Raw genomic sequence first — 18,727 nt, forward strand, 5'->3', positions numbered from 1 at the left:
GAAGATTCTTAATCATCCAGATCATGTTTGCCCAAAGGTGCTTTTTCAAAAGGCAATTGTATTTTCTTGGTTTTTCCTTGAAAACATTTCACTTCTCATCCAAGAAGAGCTGAACTAAAGAAACTTCATGGATAAGAAGATAGATGTTTTTAAGGAAAAAAACCCAAGAATGTCCAGTTGCCTTTTGGTAAAGCACCTTTGGGGTAAACAGATAAATATATCTTTAAATAATAGCAGATGAAACAAAGCCCTGTAGACTTCATAACCGATAAGAGTCATATTAATTAAATTCTTCTATTAAAGTTCAGAGCTTTTCAATATAACTAAAGAAGTAGTGGCAGTGACATGATAGCAGTGTTCCCATATCTGAGAAGCTACCACAAAGAAAAGGGCTTAACCTATTTTCCAAAGCATCAGAAGGCAATACAGGAAATAATGATGGAAACTAATCAAGGAAAGAAACAACCTAGAACTAAGGAGAACTTTGCTAACTATGAGAACAATTAATCAATGAAATGGCTTGCTTCCAGAACTTGTGGGTGCCAAATTTGGCATGGAGGGAGAAGCTGGCAAAAAAAAAAGTTTTAAATGATCCACAGGAATGGGTAGAAAAATGGGTCCCTTTGTGTACCCCAATTAGAAAAGAAAATTAATTGTTCCACTTTATGTCACCCAGAGTGGAATCTGTGCAATTTGCCCTTTGCTTCCCAATGTGCATGTATGCTCAAGCATCACAAATGGGATATTTATGTACCATGCTGATTAAACCCTCACACATAATATTATATCTGCATACTCTCCGGTTGGTGCCCAGAGAAAAAGTGCACACAGAGATGCAAAATGATATTTGGTTACACAGGATAAAAAAGAGATGCTTCCTATGGTCATGTCTACTAAATGGGTTGGGAATAATTGTAGAAGTCACGTTCTACAACATTGTCTTTCAGTGAAACATAATGTTAAGAATAGACTGAAAAGACAGTCAAGATTCTGTTGGCCTACATATTAGAACACACAACAGAACCAGAGTAAACCTGGAGGTGGAGAGAAGCCAGCAAAAAAAAGGGGGGGGAGATGGAGTAGCTTTGGTTTGGGGCTCTGGAGAAAAAAAAAATCCAGGAAAATTTTCTCAAAGCATTCCTATGGGAAAGGCAAAGCTTCAGGATGCTACCAACTTCTCCTCTCCTCCTAATCATAAGACCCAACAAAGAGTCTCTACAGCACACTCTATATTCCCATTGAAGATATGTTCTCAAGCACAGTGCAGGGGAAAAGCGTAAACTCACACTGACACAAAACTTCAAAACCTAATTCTATCTTTTTCTACAACTGTTTTTTGTTGTTAAATGAAAAAAACACACACCACATGTTATGTATCTTGTACATTATCTGTTCAGCACCTTTTCTTGTGAAGCTTCCAATCTTTTTTTTCGCAACATGCTGTTGTTTTGAGGGTTTTTTTTTGAATCCAAACTATGTAAAAATAGGAAATTGTGCAGAGCAGTCGCCCAAGTTATTATTGCATTTCAAAGTTAACCCAGAGAATATTCTTAGGAGTTGCTATGAAATTATTTAATAATGGGCTTGTTTTATGGCTCAAACTTTCACTAGGGTATTTAAATGATGCTGGATGATTTGAGGATTAAAGTCTTTGGATCACAATCTGCCAGACCAGAGTTATAATGCATACATCATCAAAGAAATATACTAATAGATGCATCCCTAGGAAAAATGCATCTAACATTTATTATTCATTCAATAATTTAATTATGCTCATGAAATCTTTATTAAAGCCAAGAGGTTTACATGTTCTGAAGAGAAACCAGTTCCAATTTTTATGTCAGGGCATCACTAAAATTAGAAGTTTTACAAACTCTCTTGTATTTTAGCTTTTCAGGTGTTGACACACCATAAAAGACAGATCATTTTTCTTCCATCTGATCAATAAAAAAATGTACTTTCAAAATGACTTAATATTGATGAAGGTTCACAATTGCTTACAGTATTGACTGTATGTCCATAATCACTTCTAGGACAGTAAGTTAATTTAGTGTGGTCATTTTAAGCACTGAAAAAGAAACAGTAAGCAAAATGTTGTTACTTAGTCTGAAGTACAAAATTAAAATTTTACCTTGTTTTGTCCCTTTGCTCTAGGAAGTGGATCTACATCGAGTGAACAGCCAAGACAAGTTTGGTCTTACCGTCTGCTACAGAACTGATGATGAAGATGATATTGGTATTTATATCAGTGAGGTGAGATGAAATTTCCTTAAACAGCAGGAGTCTTTTGACTCTAGCTGCAATAGAGTTTTCTTTTGTTATCAGTTTCATTTCTTATGTAACCCTGGAGGAGAATTGGTATATTATTTTTAAAATTCACCTGGTGAGCTAGCATTTATACTCCCCATTCATAGATGAATTTTAATTAAAGTTCCACACTTAGTTTTAGAAGGATATCCACAAATTCCCTAGCTGAAGCCTCAGGTATCCATTCAAGTCTTCATTACAAGACCTATTTGTTGTTATTCTTTGGTCAGAAATTAAATAGTGCCTACTCAGGGTTGATTTCTATTGTGGATGATCTCTTTGTAGACGGATTTCCTAAAGTTGTTTCTAAAATCATGGACATGGATATGGGTGTTTTTCTAGCTGCTTGTATTGTGCCAGTTCCTTCTGCTTTTTATTAACTTTAATTATAGAAATAAATAATTGATTTGTTCTTGTTGAAAACACCAGATTCCCACACCTGCAAGACCTAATCATGAATTACTTGGTTACTTGATGACCTAGTAATTGAATGTGTCAACTGTCCCCACTAAAAGTATTTTTGTTTCTATTGAGATGGTTTAATATGAAAATAATAAGATTAACTAAATTAAGCCCTATTGATTTCAGAATGCCACAGTTAATTTGTAATGGTTACCTGTTAGTCTGTTGCATAAAAAAAAAAAGATTGAGTCTTGTGGGACTTTAACCAGTAATAAACGTTTGTCTAAACCCTTCTCATAAAATGTATGAAATGTCATACTAAGTTAGCATGTTTGCATAGTAGCATTGGGATGGGGAGTGCAATTTTAAGCATTGAAGTCTGAAGCTAATACAAGCATATAATATGATATTTACTTGGATGTAGGAACACATAAAGTTTACTCGTTGGTTTTTCAGCCTGCAAAGATCAAGGAAGCATGGATGAAGTGGCACTGAAATTTTCAGTTGCTTTGTGAGGAGATGGAAATGGGGGTTAGAAGTATTAACAAAAATAGAACTGTTAAGCACTGCTGAGACTGAATGCAACTATTTTATAAATAAGTTCAGTAAAAAAAATGTGCCAACAAATCAATATATTTTTTTCAGATCTCTGAAAGCCTCATTCAATTGATATCTCTCTCTCTCTCTCTCTCTCTCTCTCTCTCTCTCTCTCTCTCTCTCTCTCATGTTTTAAATATGGATGGCTTATTTATGAATACAAGAGAACATTCAAGTCCTATGCAAGTGTTTTCCTGCTTCTAATGAGTAGTACCATATTTAAAACAAAGATACAAGCCATATTTAAAACAAAGTAATACATTATGACAACATAAAAATAAAAGAGGGGATTATTTGAATGGGGAGGGACAGGTTTCCTAGAAGGGTAGCAACTGAGTAAGTTCAAGAGGACACTCTTGAGTATTCACTCTGCTAGATTTTATCAGGCAAATAGATGTTGCTGAGAGAAAAATTCAGAGCACAAATGCCACAGCAATCTTGTCCCACAGTTGTGAACGTTGTTCTACCAGGATTCTCAGCTGCAGAGCAAACAGTAAACATGTGCAGCTGAATACTTTACCAGCTTTCTTTAGATATTCATATGAGACATACAAAGGTCTTTCTGCAATATTCAAATGTGAAACAAATGTAGACGATACTTTAGCTATTTGCAAATGGCTGCCTAAGATACAGTGGGTGATTAAATAGGAGTGACTGACCTGGTCTATAAGAATCATAATTAAATCCTACCTACCAAGGTACTGTAGACTTATAAACCAATACAGTCTGGGAAATCAGCAATTGATGCATTTAAAATGTATTAAATCCTGTTTAAAAATTACATTACCCTGAATCAGGGGAATAAATATTTGTTAATTGTTAAGAGGACATGCTGGGTGGTTGGGAATACAGTTGTATAACTGTTTTCTGTTCTTTTATAGATTGATCCCAACAGCATTGCTGCAAAGGACGGTCGTATCAGAGAGGGTGATCGCATAATTCAAGTGAGCTATCAAAATATTTATTCATTTATTGCTTATAGTTATATTTATCTTTCCTCCAGGAACTGAAAGCCATATGTATAGTATTCCTTTCTCCAATATTCCCCACAGAAGTAAACCTATTGAGAGAGAGAGAGAGACTCTGTCAAAATTACCTAATGAGATACCCTGACTGACTTTCTAATCCAAGCATCTTTCCCATTATGTGAAACCATACATTAACTTTTGCATTTATTTATGTATCAAATTTATATAACAAGCCATGTCACATGTATGACTCTGGTCTGAATGGCGTACAATAAAACAATCATTTAACTCAGATATAAAGGAACAGTGTAAACTATTAAAAAAAAAGGCGACGGGAGAATGGATCAGCATCCTACAGACAATGCGGCTACTGTGAAGGTGCCTTATTCTCCTGGGATCCCAAATCCTGCTGGAAGAACCAGGGTTTGAGAGATTATACAGTTCTTTACATTCTGATTTTGTACACCACTAAGATTAAAATCTCATTTTAGATGAGCAGCAGTTCTGGTGACTCCATGGGCCTATCCATGTAATTTTCTTGGCAGAAGTGGTTTGCTGTTGCTGCCTTCTGGGATTTTTTTCAGCTTCCCCAGTCTAGATTTTACCATATTTTGAAAGTCCCCCTGGAGAAATCCCACCAAAACAGTCTCCTGGTGAAAGGGCAGATGCGAGCCGTTTTAGGCCAAATGCAGTTGTATTTACTCTCATAGATCAACCATGAAAGGCAAAGTGTTACTTGACAGCATTATGTTTGTGAAAAACTACCTCAGGGGATAATCCAACAGTCTCTTAACACTGGTGTAATGTTATTGAATTTGCCATCATATAGCACTTTTAGCAGGCAAAGAGATTTATAATCCTTATTTTATTCAGCCTCACAACAGTCCCGTGAATCCCAAATGTCACATTACTTTTTGATGCAATAAAGTTTATGTGGCAAGAAGATGTATTTATCTTTCCAGCACAAAGTTTTAAAATTAGATTTTTTTCCTTGACATGGAAAATCAGCTCATTCCATGTTAAAATACTCCCAAAATAGGAACCAGGTTCCCCCCCACACACACAAAACATTAAACACTGTAGCTGCTTGATTATTTTGGTGAACCAAAAGAAGAATGTAGGCAGTGGGTGTGAGGTAAATTCTTTCCATTTTAGAGATTCAGAAAGAAGATGAAAAGCAATACTTAATCAGTGGTCTTTTGGGGAATGCAGAATTGAGCTCAGATAGTTCTGTTTGTTTCATGAAGCTGCAGGTTGTTCTGATAAATTAAATGCCGTAAGCTACATATATATATATACAATCAGAGTAATATATCTGTCAAAAACATCTATATAGCAGCAGGTTTTTCTAGAAATATGCCTTGCTGCACTTTCTAAGTGATTGGAGAGGGTGACAGAAGGTTTTTTTATTATTATTTTCTCTCATCAGATTAATGGAATTGAGATACAGAACCGAGAAGAAGCTGTAGCTCTTCTGACCAGTGAAGAAAGCAAGAATGTCTCCTTACTCATAGCAAGACCAGAAATTCTCCAGGTATTCTCCCATATTCAGTTACTGATATGATATTAACTATGGTTTACAGTAAACAATCTTTTCTGATGATGGAAGTTGATCAAGATATTAAAAAAAAATTGTTGAATGTATCAATATATTAAGCCAATGTACAAGTAGATGTACAAGGGACGCGGTGGCTCAGTGGGTTAGGACGCTGAGCTTGTCGATCAGAAGGTCGGCAGTTTGGTGGGCCGAATCCCAAGTGCCGCGTAACAGAGTGAGCACCTGTTACTCGTCCCAGCTTCTGCCAACCTAGCAGTTCGAAAGCACGTACAAATGCAAGTAGAAAAATAGGGACCACTACGGTGGGAAGGTAACAGCGTTCTGTGCGCCTTTGGCCTCTAGTCATGTCGGCCACATGACCACGGAGATGTCCTTGGACAAGCGCTGGCTCTTCGGCTTTGAAACAGAGATGAGCACCGGCCCCTAGAGTCGGAAATGACTAGCACACATGTGCGGGGGAACCTTTACCTTTACTTTACAGGTAGATGTGTGTGGACCCTTGGAAAAGCTGGATGGCCATATTCCAAGGGACAGTCATTCTTCAAAAGGTCTATCCATGTGGACATTAAGAGCCAACATCAAGTTGAAATCACTGATTAACTAATAAATTAATCAAACAATATATATGAGATATATATTGATGTATGTGCATTCTACTCTCCTGATAGGATTAAAGGTCAGGATAGAAACTAGTGCTACAAAGAAACGATTTGCAGAAATAGTAGCACATAGTTAAAGAAATACAAAGTGGAATGATTTTTTTTAAAAGGTCCTGGTGGTAAGGAAATGGAATATACCAAAGAGTTAATGTGTGGGGGGAAATGTTTGGGTATTTTATTATTATTTTTCATTATTATTTATATAATAAGTAGTAAGGGAATAGAGTTGAAACTTAACATTAAGAAAACCAAGATCATGGCATCTGGCCCTCTCAATTCCTGGCAAATAGACGGGGAAGAAATGGAGGTAATGACAGATTTTATTTTCCTGGGCTCCAAGATCACTGCAGATGGGGACTGTACCCAAGAAATTAAAAGATGCTTGCTCCTCGGGAGGAAAGCCATGACAAATCTAGACAGCACACAAAAGCAGAGACATCACCCTGTCAACAAAAGTGCATATAGTCAAGGCTATGGTCTTCCCAGTTGCAATGTATGGCAGTGAAAGTTGGATCATAAGAAAGGCTGAGTGCCAAAGAATTGAGGCCTTTGAGCTATGGTGCTGGAGAAGACTCCTGTGAGTCCCTTGGACTGCAAGGCGATCAAACCGGTCAGTCCTAGAGGAGATCAACCCTGACTGGTCTTTAGAAGGCCAGATCCTGAAGCTAAAACTCAAATACTTTGGCCACCTAATGAGAAGGAAGGACTCACTGGAGAAGAGCCTAATGCTGGGAAAGGTTGAGGGCAAGAGAAGAAGGGGACAACAGAGAATGAGGTGGCTGGATGGAGTGACTGAAGCAGTAGGCGTGAGCGTAAATGGACTCCAGAAGATGGTAGAGGACAGGAAGGCCTGGAGGAACGTTGTCCATAGGGTCGTGATGGGTCGGACACGACTTCGCAGCTAACAACAACAACAAAGGGAATAGAGAGCAATAGATATAATATTTTACATTTGCAGTAGCTATTTTGGTCTCAGTGGGCGGGATAGGCAGTGGTTCATCTCATCAACACATGGTAATGACATTTATTTCCTATCTCTGCAAAGTGACTCTGGGTGCCTTACAATTAAAATCATAAGTATAAAAATATTTAAAGCACTAAAACATTAAGTCAGAGATATGAAGCAAAAGGCAAGGTCAATAAGGTGGGGACATCTTCTCCGTTAGTCTGCCAGCCACCTCCAACATTTGAGTGGCCCCACATGGATCTCAAGCCAACTGGCAGAGCCAGGTTTTAATGCCCATCCAGACTGCTGGGGTGGGGCATATCTTATCTCAGGCAGCAAGATATTCCAAAGAGCAAGGACCATGACAGAAAAAAATCTCCTTCTAGACCCTCACCAGTCAAAACTCTTTGACCCAACAGGGCCCTGTAGCATGCCCCTTCTGCAGGATTAAATGGGGTGGGCTGATACCATTGGGCTTAGGTGGTACAGTCTATGATTTTGAAAGATATGATTTTGTACATGACCAGAAGCTGCTTCTACCACCTCCAGAAGCTCACTGAACACAGTTTGCAAAGCATAATCACTGAATGGATGCACTCCTCTGAACATTTCAGTCCCAATTGGTAGTAAGCCTATATATTATTGCTGCACGTGTCCTTGTCAGAAACCATCTGGATTTATTTTATTTTTTTCTTGTACCAGTAATAAATTTATTTCTAGGAATTAGTGGGATGATGGGGACCCTGAAATTTGAGAGGGAAATTTAGTGGAGAATTATTTACTGTTCTAAACCGGGATGACAGCAGTGCTTACGCTTACATTCTGCCCTTGGGATTCACAGCATGGAAGAAACTTAGCAGGACTTCTGTGGCAAGGTTACTCCAAAATAATGCATAAGTTTCCCAAAGGGCCATTGCTAAATTTTATTTAGTACAGCTGGGAAATGGAGGTGAACACTGCCCTCTAGAGTTAGACATGATTGAGCAAGGGAGACCTTTACCTTTTTTTATTTATAATATTTTTAAATTTATGTTCCTAATAACCCTGTTTGGTTTATTTCCTTTACAGCTAGATGAGGGATGGATGGATGATGACAGAAATGATTTTCTGGATGACTTACATATGGATATGCTGGAGGAACAGCACCACCAAGCAATGCAGTTTACTGCCAATATGTTGCAGCAGGTAAAAACCATTTTGGGGCTAAAGGTCTGACGAGCATGTTGAAAATATGGGGAGCGTATTGTGGAAACGTAGTCAAACTTCAGGCTGCAGGGTATACAGCATATCTTATGTGGTGGGTGTAGCCTGTCACAAAACACCTGTTGATCAAATGTAAGTTGTACTCTCCCAACTACCACCAGTTCTGATGATCTTCCCCATCAACCCAACTTTTTAAGTTTCTTTCAGATTAGGTGAACACCTTTCCATAGAAAACACTTGCTTGTAGCTACCGTTTTCATTTTGGTTTTCTAAACATATCTGAGCGAAACCAGAAATATTGTTATAAATAAAGTCTATGGTACAGGCTAAACCTTGGCTTTGCATGAGTTTGAGATTGCAATTTGAAAAGAAAAAAAAACTTCGGTTATGTCTTAAAACTCAAATGATTTAATTTTAACTGCCTGGAGAACCGTCTTTTTGTAAATGGCATCCCACTACTGGGAAGTAAGGCCAAATCAACCTTCCCTTACCAGAAGATCTTAATTAACCAGTGGCCCATTCCATAGATAAAGATTAAGCTAATAAAAGAAATCCTGCTGTTTGCATGTTAGTTTTGCTTTTTTAAAAAAATAAATAAATGCTCCTGTTCTTAATTTTCTCTTTAGAAGAAGAAAAACGAAGAGGACGGTGGCACCACAGACACTGCAACCATTTTATCCAACCAACACGAAAAAGACAGTGGCGTAGGGCGCACAGATGACAGCACTCGGAATGACGAGAGCTCTGAGCAAGAGAACAATGGCGATGACCACATTACTTCCTCAAACACTTTGGGAAGCCAGAAGAAACTCACTTATAGCCAGGACACGCTGGGCAGTGGCGACATGCAGTTCAGCAACGAGTCGTTTATTTCAGCCGATTGCACAGATGCAGACTTCCTTGGCATCTCAGTGGACGAGTGCGAGAGGTTTCGTGAACTGCTGGAGCTAAAATGCCAGGTCAAATCCACAAACCCTTACAGCCTGTACTGCCACAACAGTACTCTGGATATGAGTAAAAGTGACCACGAGAGCGTGGACAGGGAGCTGGAGATGCTGAACGAGGAGCTGCGTAACATTGAGCTGGAGTGTCTTAATATTGTGCGAGCCCATAAGATGCAGCAATTGAAGGAACAGTATCGAGAGCCATGGATGCTGCACAACAGTGGCTTCCGCAACTACAATACTAGCATTGATGTCCGCCGACATGAACTCTCAGATATTACTGAGCTCCCAGAAAAATCAGACAAGGACAGCTCCAGTGCATACAACACTGGTGAAAGTTGCCGAAGCACACCACTCACATTGGACATCTCCCCCAATAACTCTCTGTGTAGGACAGCAGACACTCTCACTTTGCAAGGCAGGGAGGGGGCAGAAGGCACTCTGTTGCTGCCTAGTTCAGAAGACCAGGAATCCAGCCTGACTAAACCACCTCCTCCCAAAGATGCTGACCTTAGCCAGCCATTGGAATTCAAGGAAAGGAAAATTAACGAAGAAAGCAAAAGCACAGTCCCAGCTCCCAAAGCCAGTGGCTCCTCTTTGTCCTCCTATCAGCATTCTCCATACAAGCATGCTCATATTCCAGCCCATGCCCAGCATTACCAGAGCTACATGCAGCTGATCCAACAGAAGTCCGCAGTGGAATATGCACAGAGTCAGATGAGTTTGGTGAGCATGTGTAAAGACTGGAACTCTTCAAACCAGAGTGAACCCAGGATGGAATGGAAGGTCAAGGTCAGGAGCGATGGTACTCGCTACATCACCAAGAGGCCGGTCAGGGACCGGCTGCTGCGAGAGCGTGCTATAAAGATCAGAGAGGAGCGCAGCGGCATGACAACAGATGACGATGCCATCAGCGAAATGAAGATGGGTCGTTATTGGAGTAAGGAGGAACGGAAGCAGCATATTGTGAAGGCCAAGGAGCAGAGAAAGCGGCGCGAGTTTATGATGCAAAGCAGGTTGGAATGCTTGAAGGAACAACAAGGGACTGAGGACAAGAAGGAAATGAATATCATAGAACTGAGCCACAAAAAAATGATGAAGAAAAGAAACAAAAAGATATTTGACAATTGGATGACCATTCAAGAACTCCTAACCCATGGCACAAAATCACCAGATGGGACAAAAGTTTACAACTCTTTCCTCTCAGTGACTACCGTATAATTTTTCTGTGCCAAAGCTAATACCATAAAACCCTTCCATTGGGGTAGAGATTCTTGCCTCGTTCAATGTGGCAACACTTGTTTTGTTTCTTTGTTTGTATATAAGACACATTCATCGGGTCTACCATCCAAATGGAGAATCTGGGTTTCTCAAACATTTTCAAAGAGGAGAGAGACATCACCCACCCCAAATCTTTGAAGGCAATACTGAAGAGGCAGAGCTTATTTGGAATACCAATAGTACCTTTTTTTTTTGTAACTTGTTATACTTTTGCATAAAGTGTTTTAAAATAACAGGAAAACATATTAATCATACTTAACACAGGTAATATCTTTTTATTCATATATTCATATTTTTAAAAAGGTTACACATGCAGAAACGCAATGACAACCTCAAATATGTATTTTTAACAAGGCAGTATTTTGCAATATATCTTTGCTAGTAGGTCCTTTTTTCCGCAGAGGTTGCTGTTTTAATCAATTTTTTTAGCTGAACTAGCAAACCCTTCATAGAATCGTTTTGCAGTAACATATCACACCAGCTGTGTCTTTGGAGTTGTACTGGCTTGCCTGTCCATCATGGTACCTATGATAGGTAAACTAAATACAGCTGGCAGATAGGATAAATCCTGATGTACCTCATTCGATTTGAAGCCTAATTGGAATAATTTAGATTGCACTGGCTGGACTGGTAGTATTAAAATCTCACTGTGATTACTATAAATATTTGGGTAACTACAGTCCTGTTTCAACAAAATAGCCAGAGATAGGACATTGGGTTAAATTATAGAGACTATGGAGGAAGCTTTACATAAAATGTACAAGGACAGGCAATACCTAGGCACTGAAAATATTATGCATATGACTCTTTAGGACTCTAGCCAACAGCTACACACTTTCAGCTTCTCTGTCTCTGGTTTCTGAAGGAAGAAAATAGGTATCACTTGAAAGAGCAGAAGGCAACTACTACATGCTGCAGCTCTGAAAGGTTTTGAAGTTTGCCAAGGCCGTGGCCTGTTGGAACGAATGTGCATGTGTGTCTAATGGTGTTACAAAACCAATCGTGTAATTTGAAATGCCAATTGTAGTAGCTGTCAGCTTTGTAGATTTGAATGTATTGAAATTGAGAGCAGTTTTCATGGAAAACATGACTAGTTATTAACAAGTAAAATGGAGATAAAATAAATTATTGTTTTATATTTCAACTCAATTGTAGTAGGCTGTATTTTGTCTGTTTTAATCCATTATCCGCAGCACTGCCACTACATGGCCTTGCATTGTTTTGTACAGCAGTACTGAGATTTCTCTAGCTGAAATTGTTGAATATGAGTTCATTCTTAGGATTGGTATGAACAGTGTGTAAGCACTGGGAATAAACATTAAGTTTAGAAGAAGTAAATCATACTGTGTCACAATCTACTTTGCAGTTTCTCAGAAGCTTCTTTCTCTGAAAAGAAGATTCTTTTGTTGACCATCAATGATTTTTTTTCTTTCATTTTTCTCTTGTTTATATTTTTGAGCCTAGTTTATTACCGGAGTTGGCAGAATTCTGCTTTAGGCATTGTTTGCTTTTAAAGGTATACCCTTCGTGTTGATCCTTGAAACTATGCAGAGAAGAACAACAAAGATGATAAAGGATCTGGAGACTAAATTGTATGATAAAGGGTTTAGGGAGCTAGGTATATCTAGCTTATCAAAGAGAAGGATTACGGTGGGGGGGGGGAGACATGGTAACTGTCTTCCAGTACTTGAGGGACTGTTACAAAGAAGAGGGGATTGACTTATTCTCAGAGGGCAGGGCAAGAAGTAATGGACGGAGGTTTGTTAAGGAGAGATCCTAGAAGCAAGGAGAAATTTTCTGACAGTGAGAATAATTAACCAATGGAATAGTCTGTCTCCTAGGATAGTGAGAGCTCCATCACTACAGGTTTTCAAAAATAGACTGGGATGGTATAAGGCTCCTGCCATGAGCAGGGGGTTGGATTAGAAGACCTGCAAGGTCCCTTCAGCCCTATGATTCTGTGTGTCAGATTAACCAAATGAAAACATAAACAAAAGAATTACCTTGGTATCTTTTTCTGAATACTCATGTGCGTTTGTTGTTTGTCAACTTCAGTTCGGCGTTTAACACAATCATTCCCTGGCATCTAGTAGACAGACTGTGCCTTTTAGGCTTAAACACTCCTTTGTGCAACTGGATTCTTGATTTTCTTACAAACAGGCCCCAATATGTGCGAGCTGGAACAAATATTTCTAATACCATTTTCTTGAGCACAGGTTCTCCTCAGGGCTGCATCCTAAATCCACTGCTGTTCACTCTGTTGACCCATGACTGTAGTGCTAGGTTTGCCACCAACCATATTGTGAAGTTCACAGATGATACAACAGTAGTGGGCCTTATGATGACAATGAGGGTGCTTACCGCAAGGAGGTTGAGGGTTTGGTGAACTGGTGTAAGGAAAACAGCCTAGTTTTAAATACTGGAAAAACCAAAGAGATCATTGTTGATTTCAGAAAAGGCAGGCACAGTTACTCTTCTCTGTGCATTAATGATTCACCTGTGGAGATGGTTACCAGCATCAAATTCCTGGGTATGCAGTTGCAGTTAACAAGTAGGCTGGCTTGGTCACTCAACAGAGAGACACCGGTGAAGCGGGCACAGCAGCACCTGCATTTTCTGCATCACATGAGAAAAGCACATCATCCTTCCCCTGTCCTTACCACTTTCTACAGAGGGACGATTGAGAGCATCCTGTCATAGAGCATCAAGGTCTGATTTAGAAGCATCACTGCTTCAGACAGGAAGGAGGTGCAGAGAGTGGTGAAGATGGCTGAAAAGATCATTGGCAGTTCCCTCCCATCCAGGACATAGCACATAAGCATTGCTTGAGGAGGGTCTGCAAGATTGTCTGGGACACTACACATCCTCTTCATGACCTGTTTTCCTTGTTACCTTCTGGGAGGAGGCTCTGTGGTATCCGAAGCAGAACATCCAGATTCAGTCACAGCTTTGTTCCATACAGTATTAACCTTGTGAACTCTAAAGCTTCCTCCTTCCATTATGTATTCAAGATGGACAGTGATTAATATTTATATGTTTCTTATATGTAAGGGTGTAGGTCTATACATATGTTGTATAGAGTATGTTTTAAATGTGTGTTATGTATATGTACACTTTGAGAGCAAGCAACTAAATTTCATTTTTAATGTGTGCCGTTGTGCCCACAGAAAAAAAGCCAATAAATCTAATCATGAAATCCCAGATGGACATCTCATTCTGTCTCTTAAGTATTTTTTGAAGAGGTCACCTCCAAACTGGCAAGCAACACTGCAAGGAAAATTTAATATTATATTCATCTCATTATTTCATTCATTAAATTTATATACTGTTTGGCTGAGTTTTGTGTTTTCGTGGCTTACTTTAATTAGTCAAGAAAATAAATGATAGGTATGGGGATGATGAACCTTATCAAAATCTTCTAGACACCAGTGTCTAAGCCTGCAGTGTTTATGGGAGTAAGTTCCATTAAACTTGCAATATCTACTGGTTATAATGAAAAAAGGGATCTGCAGAATATTATTTTTATAACTACAATGTTTGACATTTCCATGCCTTCACTTTCCTGTATGGTAAAAATGGCAGAATCCATAAAAGCAGAACTTGTTCACCAGTTGCTGCCAGCATTCTTTAAATAAAAAGACATGCTATCACATATTAGAAATCACAACTGCCTAGGGGCTACTGGCTGGAGTATTAATTAGGATTATAAACAGAAAATATGTAAATTAATCTGATCTGCAGTGGCCTTTGGAAAGAGGTTACTAGATTTTTGTTAGCAAATTTTGTCAAATGTCGGGGGGGGGGGCACAAAAGGAAGCCATCAGCAATTTAAGCTCCTTTATTTTCTTTGATTTCAATAGAGTTCTTTGGGGAGGGGCAGATCCCTATGGAAAACAAACTAATTAAAAAAGACATTGTCACACAAAAAGGGTGACTATCAGAGATAGGAACAGTGTATGTATTTCCTTCTTTCTCCTCCTTGCCCACAAAAGTGATTACATTTAATTTCTTTGCAGCTGGAATGACAAAAAGATTAAGTCAGTTTGCCCTTATATTTTCTCTGCAACCCACATTCCCTGTATAGCTTAGCAAAAGAAAATTAATGTGCATGGGAAAGCCCTTGATGAAACTTTTACATTGTGCCTCTGTATTTTGAATAGCAATTTGCATTGTGAAGTGAAAGGAAATACACATTTTCAAAAAGTGCCTAAGAAAAAGAAATTATTTCTAAATTGAAAACCCAAGGGAGCAGATAGCTTATTCCCACCTCTTTTTGTGTACTCAAAGTAGATCCACCACTCCAACCTACAAAAGTTTAGATTGATTACCATAAGAGGAAATATTTTAGTATAAGGTACCCCCTTCTGGGAAGCAGAGCAGAAAATAATTGTAAGGGTAATCATAGTAATGATGATGTGATAGCAATGACTTTTTTCATTCAAGAAAATGGCTTACAGAATCATTGTTGGAGGTATAAAAGTCACATAGTCACTTCTTAATCACTATCTGTACTTGGGGCTATTTATCAGAATTACTTTGTTTCCTAAGAAGAATAAAGAAAAGGTGGGGTGAATCACTGTTTAACATTTTAATATCCCACTTTTACTAACTGTATTTTCGTAACTCATGGAAAAAGCATGAAGAGGAGGTGTGCATTTCTAGAGATGAACATTCACCCGTAAGTTGCCTTGAAATAGTGTGTAAGACAGGGGTCTTCAAACTTGGCCCTTTTATGACTTGTGGACTTCAACTCCCAGAATTCCTCAGCCAGGCACGCTGTCCGAGGAATTCTGGGAGTTGAAGTCCACAAGTCATAAAAGGGCCAAGTTTGAAGACCCCTGGTGTAAGATTATGCAGTGCTGCTACAACAACATTTCAGTATATGCAGATATTACTGGGCAGAATGGAAATTGTTCTAAAATCAGCCTTCCTTCAGCTGTAGAGACCCAGCATTGACTCAATAAGATACATTAGTCTAGGAAGCCATCACCAGTTTGGCCATTTTCCCTCATGAGCTTCTATCAAATTGTTGAATATATTAATTTTTGCCACTATACCCTCAAATTGAGAAATATTTGAGAGGCTGCCACAAAGAAGGAGACCACCTATTCTCCAAAGCTCTGGAGAGGTAATGGATGTCAACTGGAATGTTTGCCTTCAGAAGTTGTGGATGCTCTACGACGGGAGGTTTTTAAGAAGAGATTAGACAACCATTTGCCCTGAATGGTATAGAATCTCCTTCTTGAGTAGGGGGTTGGACTAGAAGACCTCCAAGGTCCCTTCCAGTTCTGTCATTCTCTATTCTGTAAATACTCTGGCTTCCAAGTAAGTGGCACTTTACCCATCAACTGATTACTAAAACTAACCCCATTCTTCCCCTGCTATCTTAATTATGGATTGTCTTGAGAAACAACAAGGCCCACCTTCAATCTATTTTATGTAGAGGATCTATGTTGGCAACAAAACTTTGCAGTATATCTTGAATATCAAGACAGTTGACCAGTTTCATTAATTCTTAGAGTAAATGAGACTGTTTCTAGTATCAGCATCACTCTGAGACACTCTTGACAGCCATTTTTGCAATGGTTTTAGATGACTAATCAGTTAAAGGACTTTTAAAACAACTCTTTTGACAAATCATCCTCTTTATGTTTTTTTGCCACCATGGACAACAGGGAGCCCCATTAAGAATAGGGGAAGAGCACTTCTGTCAAAATGAACTCTCTGTGACCTTCCCTTCCAATATGTGCTCAATCAGATGGGAACGTGGGCCTCCCAGGTGTCACAGCAAGACTGGTGACTCGGGAGGAATTCTATTGTCTTCAACAGGGGTGCTGGCTTTGAGAGTTTGGATAAGCCATCCTTCAGCATAGTATGCTTTTGTTAATAAAGGGTGACCTGAACAAAGGCCCCTGAAAAAAGCAAATCCAACAATAATTGTTTTTTTAAAAAAAACATGTTCTAGAGAAGATCACATTAAAAGCTTCACAATGATTGGTTCCATATTGAGATTAGTAGACCCTACAAGAATATGGCCTCCTATAAAGTTCAAATGTTGACCTTAACTGATGAAGTCAGAACTGAAAATGGTAGCCTATTTTTGGTTGTGGTTTTTCTTTTTCCCAAACTCAAGAAATTGGAAGCTATTTTTCATTGCATGTGTAAAGTCTAATATCAATGTGGTCCACAACATTGGTAAATAATTAAAGCATTTGTTCCAAGTTCTTTAAGATATACATGAACCTGATTTTACATGTTAGCAGAAAGCTATTGCTTATGATAATAGTGTTTTTAATAATATTATAAAACAATATCTTGTTTTAGTTACCAACCCCCGCTGATTCTGTAGAGATACATTCACATTGCAGCTCATTCCTGCTTGGGCAGGGGTTGGACTAGAACACCTCCAAAGTCCCTTCCAACTCCGTTATTCTTAATTCTCTATTCTGTTCTTATTTCATCATTCAGAGTCTACATTTTAAAATACCATTGATTCCCCAAAACAAATGGATTGCTACACTAGTTGTGTCTGCTTAATCATGGCTGATAGTGTTGATCATCCACAACAAAGCTGAATATGCTCCAAAATTTAGGGCATGCCAAATTTAAGAAGTGAGTTGAGGTTTCATGGCAAATTCTAATCCCCATGCAAATTTTGAAGAGATAAGGCTTGAGTTAACCTTGACTCATAATAAATACATGCATATGTTTATGCCATTTTCTTGCCCACAATACAAGGCAAGTTTATCACAGCTTTTATTTTGAAAATTTTTCAACTTTCTAGTTGACTCTGAAGTGTAACTATTCCTGCAGATTTTCAATTTAAGTCCCTGTTTTGTTTTGTTTTTGTCACGAAAGTTGGATATATTCTGTCTCTAACTGAGCAAAGTTTTAGGAGTTGGTAATCAGTTGGTAATCTTCTATAAGAGGAGCAGATGAGTCTGAGCTCATGTCTAGAGGAAAACAAGAAAACAGACCTTCGAAGTTGGCCACACTACAACAGAGATTAACTATATGACTTCACAACTGAGAAATAATAAGACTGATCCAGATCAGCATAAAAACTGTTCTTGGTTTGGAATGGAACAGTTCGAAGTGGTTTTGTCTCCCTAAATATGGGACAGATGTGTATTCATTCTTTCATTCATTCATTCATTCAACAAATTTAGAGATTGCTCATCTACTCTCAGAATGAATCTGGACAGTGCACAATTACCTATGTGTAAAATCCTATATGGAACTGCACATCCAATAAGTAGATCCGTTCCTAATGAGCAAAGAGTCAAAGGCAAGCAATTGTGGACTCTGGAAATTAAGGACATCAGTTTAACAAAATAATACATGTTGGTACTTGTTTGTATACAAAACATCTTCGTGAGAAAGAAGGAGGAAAGAAAGTATTGAATTAAATGTCTCTGGAGATTTTCTGAAGACCTGAAGAAGTTTCTTGGATGAGAAGCAAAATATCTTCAAAGAAAAACAAAGTCCATTTGCCTTTTGAAAAAGCACCTTTGGGTCTACTGGATGTAAGGATCAACAGGTCAGCTCTTAAATTGTGTGATGGCATGTGGGAATGACCTTGAGAGACAGGAAGACTTTTATCCTAGGTAATGGTCTGATAAGAGGTAGCTCAGTCCACCAGTGGGAGAGAAGCATTGAAAATGTTTCAGAAGGATCTTCTCTAGTTTTATTCTCAGTCTTGCAAGATTCTGTTTAATGTAATCTTAACAGCAAAAACAGTGCTGATACTCCTAGTTGGGTTTCTTCTCTGGACAACCTCAAAAATCTAATATAGTGGCCTTGTATGATTTTTACAAGTGCCTATATTATAAAAAATAGTATTGGGCGAAAAGAATCAGGAC

The 18,727-nt window shown here is 38.6% G+C and overlaps 1 protein-coding gene across 1 annotated transcript in view; it reads left to right on the forward strand.

The window, feature by feature from the left end:
* Positions 1-12,059, forward strand: part of PDZRN3 (PDZ domain containing ring finger 3) — a 215,364-nt gene extending 203,305 nt beyond the window's left edge. The window contains exons 6-10 of the mRNA XM_081321185.1: positions 2,155-2,253; positions 4,188-4,250; positions 5,704-5,808; positions 8,506-8,622; positions 9,267-12,059. Coding sequence (XP_081177311.1) covers positions 2,155-2,253; positions 4,188-4,250; positions 5,704-5,808; positions 8,506-8,622; positions 9,267-10,805 — 1,923 coding nt within the window. The 3' untranslated portion in view covers positions 10,806-12,059. The remainder of the gene's footprint in view (positions 1-2,154; positions 2,254-4,187; positions 4,251-5,703; positions 5,809-8,505; positions 8,623-9,266) is intronic.
* Positions 12,060-18,727: the final 6,668 nt, after the last annotated feature.

Source organism: Vipera berus (genome assembly GCF_964194415.1).
Source record: "Vipera berus genome assembly, chromosome: 2".
NCBI lineage: Eukaryota > Metazoa > Chordata > Lepidosauria > Squamata > Viperidae > Vipera > Vipera berus.